The sequence below is a fragment of the Haliaeetus leucocephalus genome, unplaced genomic scaffold (genome assembly GCF_000737465.1).
Source record: "Haliaeetus leucocephalus isolate CR32 unplaced genomic scaffold, Haliaeetus_leucocephalus-4.0 Scaffold784, whole genome shotgun sequence".
Taxonomy (NCBI): Eukaryota; Metazoa; Chordata; class Aves; order Accipitriformes; family Accipitridae; genus Haliaeetus; species Haliaeetus leucocephalus.
Genome location: NW_010973220.1, coordinates 5,503,065 through 5,522,294, shown reverse-complemented (window position 1 = coordinate 5,522,294; position 19,230 = coordinate 5,503,065). Strand labels below are relative to the sequence as shown.

At 38.4% G+C, this 19,230-nt stretch overlaps 1 protein-coding gene across 1 annotated transcript in view; it reads right to left on the bottom strand.

The window, feature by feature from the left end:
- Positions 1–19,230, bottom strand: part of LOC104840535 (glypican-6-like) — a 475,472-nt gene that overhangs the window by 134,750 nt on the left and 321,492 nt on the right. The window contains exon 3 of the mRNA XM_010581508.1: positions 15,467–15,632. Within this exon, the coding sequence (XP_010579810.1) occupies positions 15,467–15,632 (166 nt within the window). The remainder of the gene's footprint in view (positions 1–15,466; positions 15,633–19,230) is intronic.

The window sequence follows — 19,230 nt, the reverse complement described above, 5'->3', positions numbered from 1 at the left end:
CTCTGCCCTCCAGTGCTGGGACTGAAACACAGGATGGTGCAAGGATGTGTGTCTGGCATCACTCTTTTCTGAAGCAGCATTGGCTTAGATCAACTTAGGTCAGCTAATAATGAAGCCAAGCCTTCAGGCAACGTTCAGAATTCTGCATAAAAAGCATGCAAAATGCACATCAACTCCGACGCCTGGATGCAATCTGCATTGGTCAGCAGCTGCTCAGAGCCCATGAGATCTGTATTGTTTTCTTCCTATGCTCTTACGGATCATTGCTACATATATTACATACACAGTGAGTCTCTGTAGAGAAACAAATAATTTCAGCTGTCTTAGGTTAGAGCTTCCTAAAGGCACAATTCTCCACATTTATGTGAAATTTCAGATAGTCATGATAACTTATCTGAATGTACAGTGAAATCTAAAAATTATGACCTTAAAAACTGGGAATTGAATAAGCCTTTTCAGATTGAAGTCAGTGATGTAGAGACAGAGTCTGAATCATTCTGGGAATTTTGAGATGCCTTAGTAGCAGTTTATGAGTACATAAGCCCTAAACTGTGATAATTAATCTCTTTTCAGGTTTATACCTGCAGGAATTGTACATATTGGAAATCAAACAGATTAAGATTGTTATTCAACATCTCTTCTTGCCTGTGCATTTCCTTCCTTTAAAACCGGCTATTAACCCATTCCTTCAGTTTCTGTAGTAAGAGTGTGCTACTTGGGGATATCCACTCTAGCTTCACAGGTACCAGTAGACATGGCTGGACCATCACCAAGCTCCATACAGGTTACAAGACTCAATTCGGAGCTCAGGGAAATAGAGACAGCAAGCCTAGGCTCAATTCTGTGCTGCTATTTTATTTTGTAATTAGTATGTAAACCAGATACTAGTACCTAAACTAAATAAAGTTCAGGTTGCACCTTAATTGCACTAAAAACATGTGGCACAGCATCTTATCGATATCTGTGTTTTACTGCTCATTTAGTAATAACGCTTTTTTGGTGTGACCTGAATTTCCAACCCATACAAACTCCCCTACTCCAGCAAGCTGTTGTGGGAATAGACGTGCATTGATAAAAAAAGCTGCCGCTCTCACTAGGCAGACAATCTTCCATTTAATGATGATACTTAGGCTTAATTGTTCAAATAGTGGGCAAGGATGTGTAGGTCATCATGGTGCTCCTAGGTGCCCCAAATGACAGCAATCCACCCCACAATTTACTGCAATAATTAGAAAACAGTTTGTGTAATCCAGGTGCTCCATCTGGGTTACCGATCATCCACGTGACTCCATGAATGCTGTGAAAATTTTCTAGTTTACACATTAAGAAAACAGGAAGAGACTTGTTCCACTGGCCTATGGCCAAGTAAAGAAAAAAATGTGATTCCTAAAGGCCCGGTTTTTATCTATGTTTCTTTAATTCCCTGAAAGGTGACACATACATTTGCAGAGTGTTGAATCATTATTTCTTTCAAATAGTAGTACTGTAAAAAGATGTTTTGGTTGATATAGTGCCCATTTATACTCTTGGCATTCTCTAAAGCCTGTGAAGGCATTTGCTCCATTTCCCCCAAATAAACAAACTACAGCTGCTATTCTTCCAGCAGCAGCTTGTTGCCTCTGCTTAAATATGGCTTTTTAATGTAAGAACATTTCAATATTCTTAAATTTTGTTTATTAAAAAGTCTCGTAACATACTCGTGGGAACTCACTCGGCTCCCATACCCTTTCATTCACTAAATAAGAAAAATAAATAAAATGCATCCATGTATATAACATGGAACAGCACAACTTTGCATCTTTTCTCTTAGCTTTCACATACACTACCTAACTTCTCCAATCACATACATTACTTAACCTCCAATTTTGTCTCTAATGAGGTCACCTACGATAGTTTGGATTTGGTGAGCTTGTTTTTTATGGTCCAGCAAAATATCCACTAATCAAATAAAAATCAAACAAAAGGAATTTTCTGTCTTATCTGTATCTACTTAAATTAAAGGAATCTGATAGGTAACCAAAGCTCTTTATAGATGAATAGCTATGGAATTCAGACTGAAATGAAGGAAACTGAATTGAATAGCTGCCCAGTTTCCATTGAAAATAATGGTATTTCATAACTAACTCATTTGCCTTGAATTCTAACTATTCTGCAAGGAGTTCTGTGGCAATATAATAGCTATTTATTCCATTAATTTCAATAGAATTTCAGTAAAAAAGTAATGAAAAGCAGAGAGTGCACATCCAGTAACTACTAATTCAATACCATCTTTACTTTTTATTTTAAAGAGTATATTTTTATAAGTATTGAAAAGCAATTCGGTCTACAGGAAAAGATTTTTTTTTTTTCATGTTCGCATTAGGGATCTTCAATGCTTGGAAAAATACTTTTATGCCTGATGGTCTTGCAGTATACCCTGAGCTCCACTCTGAACTGGAGGGAAAAATTTCAGAAAATCTACCCTCCTCTCCTCAAAAAATCCTCTCCTGAAACACAGTAAATCAGAGATCTGAGTGTCTGTCTTCTCTCTTACAACAGCTTAGCATGTAGTACTATGTGTAGGATATATTGAGAGGCAGATTTTCCCAGAAAAAGACGTTATGGTAACATCTGCAAATAAACTGAGCTGGAATACTAAAATATCACCTGAGATAAATGAAGACTGATTTTAGGCAGATTTACGTTGTATGGTATTCCCAGATCTCAAACTTTGTGTAGGTTTATGGACAAGCATTCAAAAATTTGAACAAAAAAGACTTGGGATAACACATAGATTTCGTGACCAAGTTAAAAAGTAAAAGAGAGATTATTGCTTTTCATAAGTGTTTATTATTTTAATCCACAGCAAATGCAGTGTCTCTAGTTTAAACACTTGTTTCAGAAGTTCACCCCTACAAACACCTTTCCTATGGCACTGATTAAGCCATAGTACAACACTCCTGCGTGCAACACGCTTTGCATATTTATAGTGAACACTGAAAATCTAAGAGGTGAGCACAACTGGGAAAACCCCCACAAACAACAACAAAACTACATTTACTGGCATCAGCTGAAAAGGGCTGCATTCTTGCCACTTATGGAGTACTATAAAGTCACAAGACTTCACGCAGTTTGCACCTATATCGCCTTTTGGGTCAAATGAGATGAGTGTAAAACAAGGAGGAAATTAAAATTGTAATTTAGTGTCATGTACTTTGGAAAAAGCTATTTGTTGTTTTGCTCTGAGCCTGTTTATTCTTCAGAAAGTGCAAGTTATGTCTACTTGATGGTTTCTTTCCCTGTAAAGAGTAGCTGCCTAGAGGTTGCGCCTTGTAGCCGGTTCAGCCTGAACAACAGCAACAAGGCAGATTGGAACAGAAGTATCTTCATGTAAACTCTATCTGGCCTTATGATTGGGTTTCATATTACCAGATTTCGAACAAATGTGAATCCAAATTGAAATTTTATACAAGACTACCCTTACCCTACCCATTGGACTTTGTGCAGCAGCTCTGCTTTTAACTTCATGGACTATGTAATTAGATAAGCAAACTATCAAAATCCTTTTTGTAAGGGGAGGGAAAGCTCCCCAAACTTTAGAATCAAGAGACTTTTATCTTCCTGAACTGAATGAGGGCTGGGGAGCTTGAAGGTGCCTTCATGGAAAGAAAAATAATTATCCACTTTCCTCATCTGTCAGTTTACAAATAACTTGACAAAATGAATTCACTTTGGAATTATTTTAGAGTTACATTCAACATCAGTGGAATTAGGTCCTCATGTACTATTCACTGCCATATTTCCATTACTAAATTATTTGCATCAACTAAAGCTCCACTGTGCTGTCCCTCCTGATTTCAACCTGAGTAATTTATTAAGCTTTTATAGAAAAGTTTGATCACAACTGAAATGTCAGAGGCTTCTTAAAAAGGTGCTAACATATCTTTATCATAGTTTTACTTTCTTGTAATTTTTTTAATACTAATTTATATATCAACTCTTCAAAACACACATTAATCAGACAACTAGGTTTTATATGTATTTTTTCTGGCAGCTGCATTTGAACAAACCAAATATAATATACACTTATATCAATAAACGATTGAAAGATACTGTAAGAATATATTAACTGTATATGGAGAAGACAGTAAAACTAAATATTATGAAAGGACTCAAAACTGTCTAATAATTTAAAAGTGATTTATCTGAGTGCAGTCATCATGCTAAAATGAGAATGTCAGTCATTAATATCTGGAATAGAGGATTTCCGTATTATTAAAATATGTTTTTAGCCATCAGTGTAGCTTGGAGCAACTATCTCTCATACATCCCACAGAAAGGTTTTCCTGGCAGAAAATCTCCCAGGATAAAGTAGAAAGGAAACACAACCATTTCATTTTCTGATTGGTATCAAAAGCTAACCAAAGAGTAAGTGCAATACAAAGAGGAGAACCTGATTTAGAGTATGTTTCCAGCACTGCAGATATCAGCAAAGTTTCAACTAACAAAATATTCATGGATTCACTTTTAGTTTGTCATAAGAAATACATAAACGCCTTCTTTTGAGTGTATAAATGAAACACAAATCACAAAGTGTAGCTCTGTGTGCCAGAACTGTCACTCTTATGTTCCTACAGCAGACACAGTCTATATCCTGTTTATTGGCTTCCTTTAACCAATGTATTAAAATAAGGATGCTGAAGTATAACTAAATGCCAGTGGGTATGATCCTTACATGTTTTATTAGAACTAAAATCTACTGGAGGACTTTCTGTATGATTTCATCTATGACATTCAAGTTAGCAACTTGTGAGTGCTCTATGTTTTATTGGCTCATGCTCAGGAAAATTTCTTGCCTTTTTGGCACTGTCCGTTTACTACGGTACATCATTCGTTTTAGCGATGGTTTTCATCTCATCCTACAGCTGAGCTAAGTGCAGGATGCTGTTGTAACCTGCACACTGAACGTGAAGACTGACTTTCACCTCATTTCGCAATGTCACAGTGAGATGCAAAGCTTGGTTGAAAAATTGGATTCCCTTTTGAGGTCAGCAACAAATATCCAGTGGAATCAAAACTGCATTCTTTATTTTTCAAGCTGCTATTTTTTCCTACATAGTTGCCTGTGTTTTAAGAGTTAACAAGACAAGACAGATAGAAAGGCTCTTTACTGCTGCTGCAAACCGAAGTGTGGTATTACGAAGGTGAGTTCCCAGTGATGTGGGAAGTTCAGTATATGCTTCTGGTGGCTAAATAAAAAATACATGTCATGGGAGCTTAATCTCCCATAGGTTAACTTGCAATATAAATGACATTAAGGGATGTTGAATGTTATATTGCAGGGCAGGTGACACTGAGTAACACAGAGAAATAAGAAATATAAGAGATGAGTTTTCCATATTACCTTCTAAACATGTCGGAATCTCCCAAATGCATCAGAACACTTTTAGATTTCACTGTTGCAAAAATGCTCAAAGAATTTTAGCCATACCAGCTCTGTCATAGCACTCTGGGCCAAACTAGCTCTCTTGACTCTAGAAATGGTAAGACTTTCTGTTAGTAAGGCAGAGAGAAAGGAGGAGAAATCTATGTTTCTCCCAAGAATTCCCTCACCTGAAAAAAAATTTCTTTACACGAAGAAATGGAGGGTTGACATATTGCAAGAGGGGAATCCATAGGACCCTTACCAGAAAGAAATAATTATTTCCTGAAGCTTTTATTTTACTAAAATTCTGATCGCTCTAATGGTTTTAAGTTTTTGCTCCACTAAATCTGGCACTGATATGGGGTATATGTAGGGATCTTTATCATAGTCTCTCTGCCAAGTCATGAGAAATTTATAGCTCAGTCAACCACTCTTCACCCTTTTCTGTCACCTTATCCTTAAAAAGTCTTTCTGAAAGAAGAATGTTGACTGAGTGTAACCTGTGCCCTTGTATATCTATGTGGCTTCATTAGGAAAAAAAAGGAACGTTTTGTTTACCTTAAGGAACATATGTACTTAATATAATATCCATACAAAATTATATGTTTGAGTAGGTTTTGCCATATTGCTAATAAGGTTTGAAGCTTTTGGCAATATGGGGTCATTTATGTACGGCTCAGAAAAGACCTGCATAAGCAGTAAAAAAGTAAAGAAAAAATTTAGTGATGTAGACTGAGATTGTCTACACATCTGAATTCTTTTACTGAGTTTTGGGTTGAGTTTTTATTCTTCAAGAAACATCAAATTGAAACTTGCTTTGAAATTCAAGGACTAAAAAAGCATAAGGAAATGATACTAAGAAACTCCCAAATGTCTCATTAATGGAATTTGGCAGATTATTTACAACCCCAAATCTCTTTTTTGGTGTATTGTTCATGTAGAGCATTAGGATTTATTTGTAAAGAGAAGTTTTGGCTGATTGACAATATTACTTTGTTTCTGTATTTCAAAAAAGAAATATATGCAGTTTCCTTTTATGGTCATAGGACCTTAAAGATAATGTACTACCTAAGACATTATCATAAACAGATTAGCCTTCATCAGGCAATGGCTCAAAATTATAATACAAAGCAAATCAATGTCAATTTTGCTTTGACATCATTGCAGTAAGGGATTTGCACCTATCACCTTTTATTGATGTTGTATAATAATCTCAGCAAAGTATTTTCAGATATAATCAAGTCTTTTGATAGTAGTAAGGTAGGGAGGTTTCTTGCTCTAGAACAAATTTGCTCTGAGTTACATGCATCTCTCATGCATTTACCTGAATATTGGAGAACATAATTTGACATTTGTTTCTAACATGAAGCTTAGAGAATCTGAAATAGTTGGTAAATCAATCTATCAGAAAGAACAGATCATTTAGAATATTACATAATTTCAAGTTCTATTTTCAGTGTATGAAAACTAATTCTTATGTATGCAGTTTTCTAAAACACATGCAGATTCCAAGACAAGATATTTTAAAAGTATAAAATGATGTCACAGTGCAACAAAATACTTTTCTCAGATATATGGTCTCAAATATAGCTGAATACAAGCAGAAATAAAATGCAGAAAAATGGACACAGAGACAAAAGTTGAAATATAACCTTCGGTATTCCTCTGGGTGAAATTCAAATTATTGCATCATTACATTTTCCCTTAAGAGTAGGAGTGTCTGCAATACATAAAATCCAGATCATCTGGAGTTTACCAATACTGAACAAGCCAAATGATAAAGTAACTGAAGATATGTTTATAGAGATAACATAATTTCCTTGAAAAAACAAGTGCATCGAAGTAGCTCTTTCAGGTAACTGAACTGTAAGAGCATGGCCAAGTTCTGGAGTCTGGCTGTGTGCTCCACTCACACCCTTATTTCATATGCCAGAGAAAGCGGGTGCCCCAAACCCCCCAGACCAGAAGGGAAACCAGACCAGTTAAGAGGCACAATATTTTCCAGCTGGTCCCTGCCCTGTGAAACAGGGACATCAGCACAGTGAAGTGCCTGAGGGATGTGCCTACAGGTAAACAGAGATTCAGCCCTACATAAGCATAATTAATTGAGAGATCAGTTCCTCCACGGAAGAAAAAACTCTTTTGAGGTGTTAATATACATGGTAACCTAGGACAGAAAGAGCAGTACTGTCTACAGCACTCCTGGAAGCAAGAAGTCCCTTGAGAGAGCATAGCCATGGACTTGTAAAAGTACAAAATAATAATGCTTCATTCACGCAGTATTCAAGCAATAAACAATGAACATATTCTCCTGTTCCTAGAGACGTCTCATGTAACATCCCTGTGTTCATTCATAGCACTTTGAAGGGCAGTGGCAAAACAGCTTCCCCAGCACTTCCCCTGAATGTAAACACAGAGAAATTTGCTATTCTATGCAACTTCCAAAGTGCACTCATGTGTACTAGCCAGTCATTTCACTTTCATGTAAAACGATGTGAAGGAGTTGGAGATGAGGAATGAAATTGGAACTAAAAAGTCATCATTTGGGTCCAATAGTTTCATTATAAAATCTCTTAAACTTTTTTGACAAGGCTGATCAGCCTTCTTATTTTCAGAAGATGCTGCAGCATCTAAATGCTGCAGTTGACTTAGGGCTCTGTTGTGCCTGGTGAAAACGCTGAGTATGTGGCTCTCATACCACTCCAAGTTTTGAGAAGCTTTTTCCTGCAAATGCAGAAATCATACAGTTCAAGAATATTGTCTCTGGATGGCGAAGGCAGAATTCTAGAATTGCTGAATTTGATCCTGTATTTGTAACTGTCACATGACATGATGATAGTGACGTATTTCACATGCACCAGTATCTTGCTATCCTTAACAAAACCAGCATAGTTAATCACCATACTTCATTTCCACAAGTCATGTCAAAGCTCAGGAGCTCCAGAAGTTTCCTGCTATCATTCAGCTAAGCATCTGAAATCTTCAGAAATCCACAGCCCCTCTGCAGGAGCTGCAGTTTTCAAGAGTCACCCTGAGCGAAGCCATTAGCATCCTTCCAGGATGCATCCTCCTAGTAACGAGCTGCCAATGGTGTCAGCGAACAGCAAGATCAAGCCAGATGAGTCCCAGCCCTCCCGAGCCAGTAACTGGAGCAGAAGATCCCCACAGTCCCACAGAAGGGAACCTCCTTCTTCAGTGACACATCCTAAAGCAAATATACAGGGCAATGGATGCTGTGAGCTGCTCGCAAGAACCTGCATTGCCCCAGGGGGAGGCACAAAGATTTAGCAGGGTAAGTAGAGTTTAAGCAGCAGGCAAGTGCTGGTGCTATTTGCATGCTGCTGGCAGTCCCACGAGTTCCCAGAGTTTCTCTCAGGCTGAATTCATTACCATCTGAGGAATTACATGCCCAGGTTGTGTATCCTTTATACTTCTGAGGGAAGAGAAACAGTAGGGAAAGAGCAAATGCAGTTCCCTTCTACACATTATTGACCTCGCTGAATGGTGATGCTCCCTTTATTTCAGGGGTGCTCCTATATACTCTAAGCCATCAGGTCTTGGTATCGTATTTAAACTGTAGGCAGTGATTCTACTATTTCTGGAAAACAAGGGGAAAATATGGGATCATGGAGGCTACAGCTTATTAGAGAATTTAAAAATGATAATTCTGTAATCTTTTAATCAGGTATCATCAAGGTGAGTTCACTTTTTATTTGTGCAACTACATATTTTTATCCTGAACTGACGTTATTATTTTATGATGTTAAGTCTGTTTTTTAAATAGCACTGCAAATTCCTTTGTGTAGGCTACCTATGCACTGTGGAGACTGGTGGGCCTGAAGCACACTAAAGGTTTTTTCCATAAACAACATTAGATTTACATCCACAAATCTGGTTGTTCTCAACTTCTGAGCAACCGAATTTGCAGTTGTATCACACAACAAAGTACTCATTTTCCCTTGCTTTTGCGAAACATAAGCTAAAGCGGGAAAAAATAATTCTAAACTACAGATTCCATTTTTTCATATATAATCAGGATGGGGCTCCACAACCCTTAAAGCCATCCACCAACCCCTGCCACTTCAACTAAGAGAATTGACGTTGGTGTATAATAGCTACTATAGTCTGTACAGACGAGAGACTTAAAGAAAATATTACATCTCCAAACTCTGGAGGCACTACAGTTTCTCTAAGAAATGGGTAAAAAGATGCAAAGCATTAGGTTAAGATAACTTTCCCCATTCTCATTCTGATGGGTGCAAAGAGGTTTCAGTAGATGTATCATGATGCATTTCATTCAGGAAGAAGGCAAGAAAGGATGATTTTAGCCTAAACAATTAAATGTTTGCTAAGTTGACACTAACTGAAAATAAGGTTTTACATACAGGGTTTGATTTTTAGGCCGCCTTATCTATGAATGCTATCAGTTTTCATATGAGCACAAGATGCACATTATGAAATTCTAGTGTTTGCATTCAAGTACTTATTCTATGCTCGTCAAACCAAAATTCATGAATTTCTACCAGAAGTTCTGAATTTGGACTAATGGCACCCCAGGGCTGCCTGAACCTTCTGCAGTGCCTCTCTATGGAGAGAACAATATAACTTATTTTTTCTCCCAGAGTCCTTAAGAGAAGCTAACATATAATATCACAACATATTTTCATATAATGATTAAGGAGGAGGGTGGCAGAGGGAAGAAATTCAAGTGCCAGGTAACCAAGGTTGCCAAAATCCCTGGTTTTAGCTCTTACCATAATCAAGCAGGAGCAAGACTTTTGCCTTCTGAGAGTTACAACGGATTGCCAGCCTTTGGTCTGTAGTGTGTAAGGGTAAATAGAAGTGACAGATGCTGTACACTTCAGAGAAAGAAGGGGCTAAAACCCCAATCTGTTTTGAATGTTAGAATTCTATGTTGAATTTCAGAGGTTCCCTATTTTCATGAACTTAATATGTAGTTGCCTACACAGCTATGGCTGTGTTTATTTACAGTGGCTGTACACACAGGAACAAGAAAATTGTAAAGGATTACTGTTACAATTATAAACAGATTTTTCCACGGACCAAAGTGAGTCTTGAAAAGCACAGTTATTCCTGTAATAAGCTATTAAAAAAAGACAAATCTAGGTGGTCTCTTGAAGCATTAAAAGGAAAATGTTTATCCTTGTGCTTGCATACGGAACAGAGAAAACACAGTCCAGAGGGCTTTTGTAAGCAGTAAATAAAACTGATTGCATATTTTCATCACTCTAAAGCTTTTATTAGGACTAAGTAGTTAAGGCTTTGATGGGGATTTTTACTTAAAATGATCGGGTTGCTCTAAGTGAGACTGCATGGTATGCTCTACCTCAAGAGGTCTTCTAAGGTAAGTTTCTGAGTCACACTGATGGGAAGAAAAAAGAGGGATTCTGAAAGCACAGTAATGAGAAAGTTTATTAGTAGCGCAGAGCTGCTGTAATGACAGTAAGTGAAATAACTTCAAGACCTGAAGGAGAAGCTTTTGCTGAAACCTTGCAGATATGATTTTCTCCTGTGGGTGAAGTCTAGCAGGGCGATGGCAGTAAGAGTGGCTCTGGCTCTCTGAGCCTGGCTGCCAGCTTTGCTGGCCTTGAAAACTACGGTGTGAACATACCACATGCTGATCTGCCTTGCTACACTACAGAGCTTGTCAAATATTGAATACACTGCGAGCAAAGCCACTTGCTCTTCAGCCTGAGCAGAAGGACAGCTGTGGACATGAACTAGTGCAGGAGTCCCTTGGGGCCTTTCCACAGACAGGGATGCGATCCCGAGCCATCAGAATCACAGTCATTTGCACGTCTCTGTTACTGCATAACTTCTGAAGTATTTTCTGTAATCTCCTACCTCTTAAAACATGGGAGTAAGGTCAAGGTGTGTCTGATTTACCATTGAAAAATTCCCAGGGAAAAAAAAAATTACTTTTAATCTCTGCTGCTATAAATAGCCATTCAGTTGCAAACCTCCATGGATTGCAGCAAAGCAATCCGTGGACTATATTACTACACAGGCACTACACTAGTGTACACTTTGTCACTAAATACAGCAACAAAGCATTTATGATTTACTTCGGATGTCCACAAAAACAGCCCAGGTAGAGTCATTGCTGTGATTAAAGCAGCTACCTGGATTTTTACTCTTCTGTTGTTCTGAATTATTTAAGCAAGGACTATCATATTTGGCTCAGAACCTTGCTTGACATTCAGATTTAGTATCATCTACGTTTTTGTCTCAAGACAGGAGAAAGTTAACCCCACTGGTAATTGTGAAAGAAATCCTGCAAAAACCAAATGGGTTATGGACACTTTGGTGCCACCCCGAACCTGTGGATACGGCAGTGGTCAGAATGAGATGCACTTGCTTTCATGGAAATAATCTTTTTACTGGTGTTGATTCTGAAGCTGAATGAAGGCACCAAGGGAAAGTGTGGTGTCCGCTAAGGGGAGCTCATTCCTCGACTGACTGAGAAAAAGAGCAGTTAAAGGGAAATAAATGAGCAATTGTAGAGAAAGCTAATGTTAGGGAAAGTCAAAGAACCTCAAGATAGTAACAGGGACTGAAATACAGGGAAGCTAGAGAAAGAGGAGTAACAGTATTGCTAAAATTGAATGTAATTTCCTAAGATAGATGGGGTTTGAATCTTTGTAAATGGGACTGAATAGCTTTCTCTGTCTCTTCTGTGTTTCCGTGACAGAATGAAGAGTGGGATTCCTGATATTTCTTGCTGTTAATTGGTATAGCTCCATGGAGAGAAGCATAATTTTGACTATATCTGTTGGGCCATGAGACAGAGAAAATCCCCTTTTCCCCATTCCACAGAATCAGTCATCTCTCCTGAGGCAATCTCTTTCCTTTGCAGTACAGTTCCCCTACTCATTCTTTTTATCTTGCATTTGCTAACTTTGCTTGAGACTGGTGCAAAGGAGATTATGAGGGGTAACTAACAGGCAAAACATCAGAAGCAAGCTTTGTCAAAATACACAGTTTCAAAGTCAGTGTGGCTGGTTTACTTTTAAATACCTCTTAAATATTTTATATAGATACCTGGAAGAAGAGTTTATTCATTATAGTTTTATAATTATAATTATTAAAGACTGTCTTCCTTTCTCAGGCAAAATTTTGAGTTTCAGAGGAATTCTGCTAGAATGAGATGTGCTACGTTTGGCTGTTATTGTGCAATAATGAAGGCAACAGAATACAAAAAGCCTATAATGCAATGTTACACAAAAAGGACACAGACCTTAAGGTGACACAAAGAGGAAAAATATAATAAACCATGTGTCATGCTGCTGCAGCTGTTTCACCTCTTACCAATTTTCACAGTCTATAAAGTCTTGGAAAGCACCAGATGTTTAGGGGAAGCTGTCCCACTCTCCCTAGCTTTGAAGTTAGATGCAAGATTTATTAGTGCTATATAAATGTGATTTCAGTCCTGACTTTTATATTTATAAACTAGGTGGAACATGTAACACATCCTGTTGTCAGAGAGCCCATTTACTTCCCTCTGCTCCTCCTCACTTGTAGATCTTGAGTGTTGCTGGGCAATTACAGTAACTACAGAACAATACTAGAACATGCAGTCCAAACCACAGTATTTGCTTAGTTACTGACAAACACATCTGAGATTTTTCTCCTAATACCAACTTTTGCCAAAACGACCTTGCAATACACAGATTATGAGCTAAGCAAAACTGTCTTGTTGTGTATGAATATGCACTAACATTTGGGATTCCTGCCTACGCAGAGACTGCTAGTGCACAAAATTATCTTTTTTTTTTTCTTTTTTCTACTGCACGGTTCCTAGTATCGGAACAGGGATAAAAACTGCTCATGCATAATTTCCAATCTTTCATAGCTCAGCGGTGCTGTAAAGAGCTGCCGTTCGTTTTAATTCAGTGAGTAGAAGTTTTGTTGTGTTTAGTACTAAGGGAATTGCATGTGTTATTAGAAAGCCTCTGACAGCTGTCAGAGACAGAGACGACTTGCTGCATTTCAATCTTTCATAAAGGAAGGACTAAGGACCCTCATCTTCAGCAAAGCTGTCAGAGCCCTCAAAAATGGGATAAAACAGAATAGCTTTTCCAAACACAGGAAAATCTCTCTCTCCTTCTCTATTCCCTTCTCCATCAAGTTGCGGAGGGGAAGTTGTGTAGGTAGAAGAAAGAGGAAATATGTCTTGATATATTTGTACTTTATACTGCCTTGTCATCACTGACCTGAAGGGGAAATTGCATAGCAGCCTGCTTTCCTTTAAGGAAGCACACAGTGTATTACGTAGTATTTAATAAATTAGCATTATGTTTTAACATAATGTACAACCTTTCATGCAGTTTTTCTTTTCTGAGAGCAGGAACAATCAAAACCTGAAAGACACTGATGAAGTCAAGGGCTTTGCATCAGAGACTCTGAAAGTCTGAATCTGTAAGCGTTTCCACACCTTCCAACACATGCCTCACCCTGCCCAGCACTCTTAATGAATTTAAAGCACCAGAAAAGGAAGTCTTCTTTTAAGACCTGACATTTTACCTTCCAGCTTTTGATTTGAACAGGTTCTTGCCTTAATAAAACCTTTGTTGTTTATTTTAGTTAAAACATTTTTTTTTCTAAAAGCTTAGATTATTTTCTTTGATGAGAATTGGTGACAACTCAGCTCTTGCTTACTCTTTAATGACAAAGGGAAAGTAGCTTATGCAATGTCTTTAACAGGTTGGCATTGTGTTCCCATCAGCCCCTACTTAGCTTTCTGATGATGAACTGACTCTTCCTTTCATACCAGTAATCCCACAGATATCCCTCCATGCAGCACTGCTTCTGATGTCAGCTCCTTTAACCAGTACAAGGCATGTTTATTTGCATCATTTGTTTATTATTGCTGTTTGCATTTTTGGCTTATGCTCTTTTTATAGCACACTCAATGCTGTTTTTCACTTTTCATACTCTGATTCATTTTTCATCCTGTTTTCTTCTCCCTATCCATCTTGCACTACCTCTCTGCTGAGTAAAGTGAAAATCCATGAATGAGTCAGAGTCAAATTTTCAAAGTCACATTGGTCAGTGCGGTTTGAAATTAAGCAAAATGCGATTGCTCATATCTTGTCTTTCCAAAAGTAGAAAATAACATTTCCTTTCTTTGGTTGCAATAAAGAGAGCTTTATCCCATGTTTTCCAGCTGCTTTTATCTTCATGAAATCCAGTCTAGGCTATGGTGCTCATTAGTGACTGGTGTAACTAGCTATTTCTGTTCTTTCTATATTATCATTAGCCTTGTCTAATTCCTCATCCCAACCTGTGTATCATCAAAAGCACCTTGAAACTCTTACTTCTTGTTAAATGTTATTCTTCTGGGAGGTTTTTTTTTTTGCTATGGAATATCTGAATAGCTGTTTAAAGGAGATTTCTTTCATGTTTTTTCTTAGTTTACTTGAGTGAAGAATTAGTGAATAAAACTGTAGTAGCAGTTTTCCTTAAATACATATTCTATGCTCCATTCTAACATTTTGATTGCATGTTTGGTACTTTCTATTCAGCACACTGAAAGGGAGACATTAACATATTTTAATCAAGAACAAGGAATTAATAATTTCTCATGTATGTAACTTTTTAAGTTTTTTGCTTATATACTACCAGAATTAAGAACAGCAGCTGTTGTGATTTATGTTGACTGGATGTTATACAATGTTATTATCTTCTCAGCTTGCAAGAGCCTTGTTTTCAGCTGTAATATATACTATTTCTGCCATGTTAAGCTTGTTATCAAATCCTTAACCAAAGCCTTCTCAACATTTCACATACCATGTAATAATAATTCAGCTCAGAAGCCGTAACACCACACCATTCCTTTTGAAATAATACGAAATGTGACTGGCTCGGGGAGGGGGAAGAGTCGTTTTTTACTGCAAGCCAGGAAGGTCAATTAGAAAGTGAGGTGCATCTGCAGTTGCTTCATTGCGAATATTGACCAACAGTGTCTTCTAACCTCACAAAACTCTGCAAATGTTTGCTATTACCAGCATTTCCTTCCACTAATATGTAAACTCTTCTTACCTATGAACAGATTCCACTCAGTATCCAAATCAGCCTGATTTGCTAGGCAGCCCTTCATTACATTGAGGCAATAGTTGTTGCAAGGTTTCACAGTGGGAAGTCCTCTGCAGTAAGGGCAGTACAACATCTTCATTAACGCTCGGATGCACCCTGGGGTGGGGCTGACCTGCAGAGTTTAAGGGGGGGAAAGAAAAAGAAAAAGGAGGAAATCAATCTCCTGTTCTGCGAATTTCGGGATCGCTGAGATTATGCCTCTCGAGCAATAAGTGCAGAAGGGGCAATTTGTGAAAAGAGCTCAACCCTTAATAACACCCTCCTATGAGACTAATCGATTCCTGCCAATTATCTTCATTTAGCACAGCCAGCAGCTATGTTCAGGAATGCAAAAATCAACACCTCCCTACCGATGGCAGTGCTTGCCTCCCCAGCCCTCCCACACCAAGTCTACTGGAAAGCGAAGGAAAAACACCAGGGAATCAGCTGGACAGTAACTGACTGATCCCAACACGGAGGTTCCTGAGGAGACCCCACGCTCTTCCTACTGAAGCTAGAACTGTCAGTCACACCGTCACTGGATCAGATTCTCCTCTTTATTAAAGCACAGTAAATCCAGGATAATCTTGATGATTTCTATGAAATTATTCAGAACTGCACCATGACAAAGGGATATCATTCTGTTTTCAGACAAAAATATCCTTCTCTTCTCAGACAATTTCATAAAGAGATCAGACAGGGCTTTTTGATATGCTTGCAACATCTCGAGTGACAAAAAGCATTGTAGACAACAGTCTAATGCATTTCAATTTACATATCAGCATGGCACAACTTGGCTGCACATATTGAACTTAAACCAGCCACCAGAGTCAATGGAAAGACACCCAATGAGTTTAGGGTTTCCAGTCAAAGTCATTAACACTGGGCATGGCTGACAGAAGGAAGTAGTATGTAGATACAAATTTTTAGTGATATGTGTTAGAGTTTGCACTAGAAGTGTACGGGTTTCCTGGAGAGGGAGAGTGGAGGTTAGGGAAAGGTTTTTGCATAAGGCTTCTCCATTATTTCTAATGATCCTTCACCTTATCTTTTTTAGTCATCAAAATGCTGGGGGCATCTATTCAGCAATGTGCCTTCCGTGTTCAGTGGAGAGAAATCGGTTCTTTTTGCATCGTTTCTTTATCCCACCTCTTGAAGGGTAGGATAAATCATCTTCTGGACAACATCCACTGAATCCTCCATATCTAAATTTAAACCACTCAAATTGGTCACATTTGACAACCATGTGAAGTTCCTTGTGTAAATTTTATTTCCCTTGCCCTCTCGTTTCCATATTTAATTGTTTCACCTCAGACTTTTAAAATTGTATGTACTACTACAATGTACGTTTTCAGGCCAGAAATTCTATCTTGTATTAAAAGTGCACGTTAGGTACTACTTGCAAAAGCATCTTGTCATGGTGCAGTGGAGCACAAGTTTCTTGTGCTGGAGTGACAATCCAGAGCAATGACAAAGGGCTACAGGTTCCTCGGTGATTTCAAAATTCCTGGACAGGAGGGTGCAAAGCGATGGCACTCCTTTCACTCATTCTGTTGGTTTATGAATAAATGCAACGCTTCTAATATGAATTTGAAGAGATTAAACTGTTTTTCTGTATTCATGGTAGCTTGTGCTGAAGGCATGAATCTGGCTTTGCACTATAACAGTACATGCTAAACTGACTGATGTGGTTTGTATTATCAGGATTATACTAAAATGGCACTTCTTTTCTTTTTCTCTGGAATTTCTTTCTCCCGTTGTGATGTTAAATCACTGATTTTTAGAGAACTATGCAGAACATACTCTTTACACTGGACATTTTTACATGAAAATGGCTCTGTTAAAGAGTTACAGCAGATGCTTCTGAGTATGCTCAGAAGTGATTTTTGCCTTGGTTTCCAAGGGAAATGCACTTTACTAGCACAACACTCTGATGGTGTGTGTGAAGGTATATTTATCCATCCTTTTCCAATAGCTTTTGAACCATCAGCCAATTTCAATCAAATTTGACTGAGGACTTCAGGTCTCAGTACATTAAGATCCTACAAGTTTTTTCAAAATAGACAGCTGGGAGAAAAAGAGAAGAGAGGCTCTTACTGCCTTTATTGAGGAAAAGGCTAAAGCATGAGGTCAGTTCCTCACAGATATCAAAGAATCCACGTGGAGGAATGATGCTATGAATGACCCATGGGTTAAAAAAAGCACCAGGGGGAAATTTCACCTTATTAAACAGCAGAAAATCCAAATACAAGGAAAGCTGGACTTTGTTATTTCCACTGCTCAGAACTACTTTTTAGAGTCACTTATCCGACTGTTTTATCTTTATACCTCTAAACCTAGAACACGCCCATTTTTACACAAAGATTAGCACAAAAAGCGGGACGTAAGCAGAATACATATACTTATGGTCAACAATGGACTTTTCAAAATTTGAAATTGCTGCTTAAAGCCAGAGATGTTTCTATCTGTGGGCACATGAGAGTTTTATCAGCAAAGTTCCTTTCATGCTTAAAATTATGCTTCTTCCCAGGCCCAGAAGTCTTGTCGACGCAAGGTTGTCAGCACCTGGTTGACGCCTAAGTTCAGCTGGAATCCACATGTTCTCCCATCCGCACCTTCCCAAGCCCACTTTTGTATTTGTGCTGACAGCACATATACCTATAGGATCTTGACCTTGCACAAAAACTTCCTGGCAATTTCATTCCTGAAAAGCATAGCTAGAGGAGAGAAGACAATCCCTGTCTTTATATTATCATAATCAAATATCATAAATACTTATGCAAGCCTTATTTTATCACAAGTGTAGTCTGAGAGGTAACTAGCTATCATGTCTTTCTCTGCCGGAGGTCCAGATCATATGCCCGATCTGCTAGGACAGGACCCTAAAGGCCAGTTAGAATACCTGTTTACAGTGGCCCAGTGAATCTTGGATCCTTCTCGCATTACAGAACAGCTTTAACCAGAGTCCTCCCAGACACAGTCCACTGCGAAGTAGTCAGGATAAATTCTTACCACTCAAAAAGAATGAGGAGGACCCAGGTGTCTCATATCTTATCTGAATGTTTTAATATCCCCCGTACAAAATGGTGGCATCATCAACAGCATTTTTATAAGAAGGGAAGGTGCCCTGCTTCTGTTCAGAGAATAGTAATATTTTTTAAGATAAAAGGCCAAGCTGTGACTCCAAGCAGAAAGCAGATGGAGAAAATTTCTACAGGAGCCTCTGACATGTCTCTATCTGCCTCTGACATATCTGTATCGGCCTCTGGCAAAGACCAACACAAGCAGCTCCTTGCTGACCAAGCTGGATGTTGCAGACCTGTGTTTCAGAAGATGCTACGCTGCTGAAATAAATAGAGGCACAGATCAGATGCTCTGAGGCCAAGTGGCAGGGACTGGCTTACATTCCCATTGCTTACTGCTAGCACCTTCTGCTCCAAGCTGGCCACATCCCATACTACTACATAGTATTTGGCACTACGTCTCCTCTGGGTCCCACCTGGTGCCTGAGTGACTAAAATACATAATAATTATTTTGTGTGGTTATGTTTCAGCTCAAAGTGTTTGGAATAACAGGAAGGCAGTACTGCAGGCGATGGGAGTAGCTTAATGTCACGTTGCACGTTTTGAAGTGAGACGGGAGGTTACGTCTGATAGCGCTTAGACTACACTTGGCTTAGCGTTGGAAAGAAGGGAGGGGACCAAAACAAGACTGGTGTCTTGATGCAGCT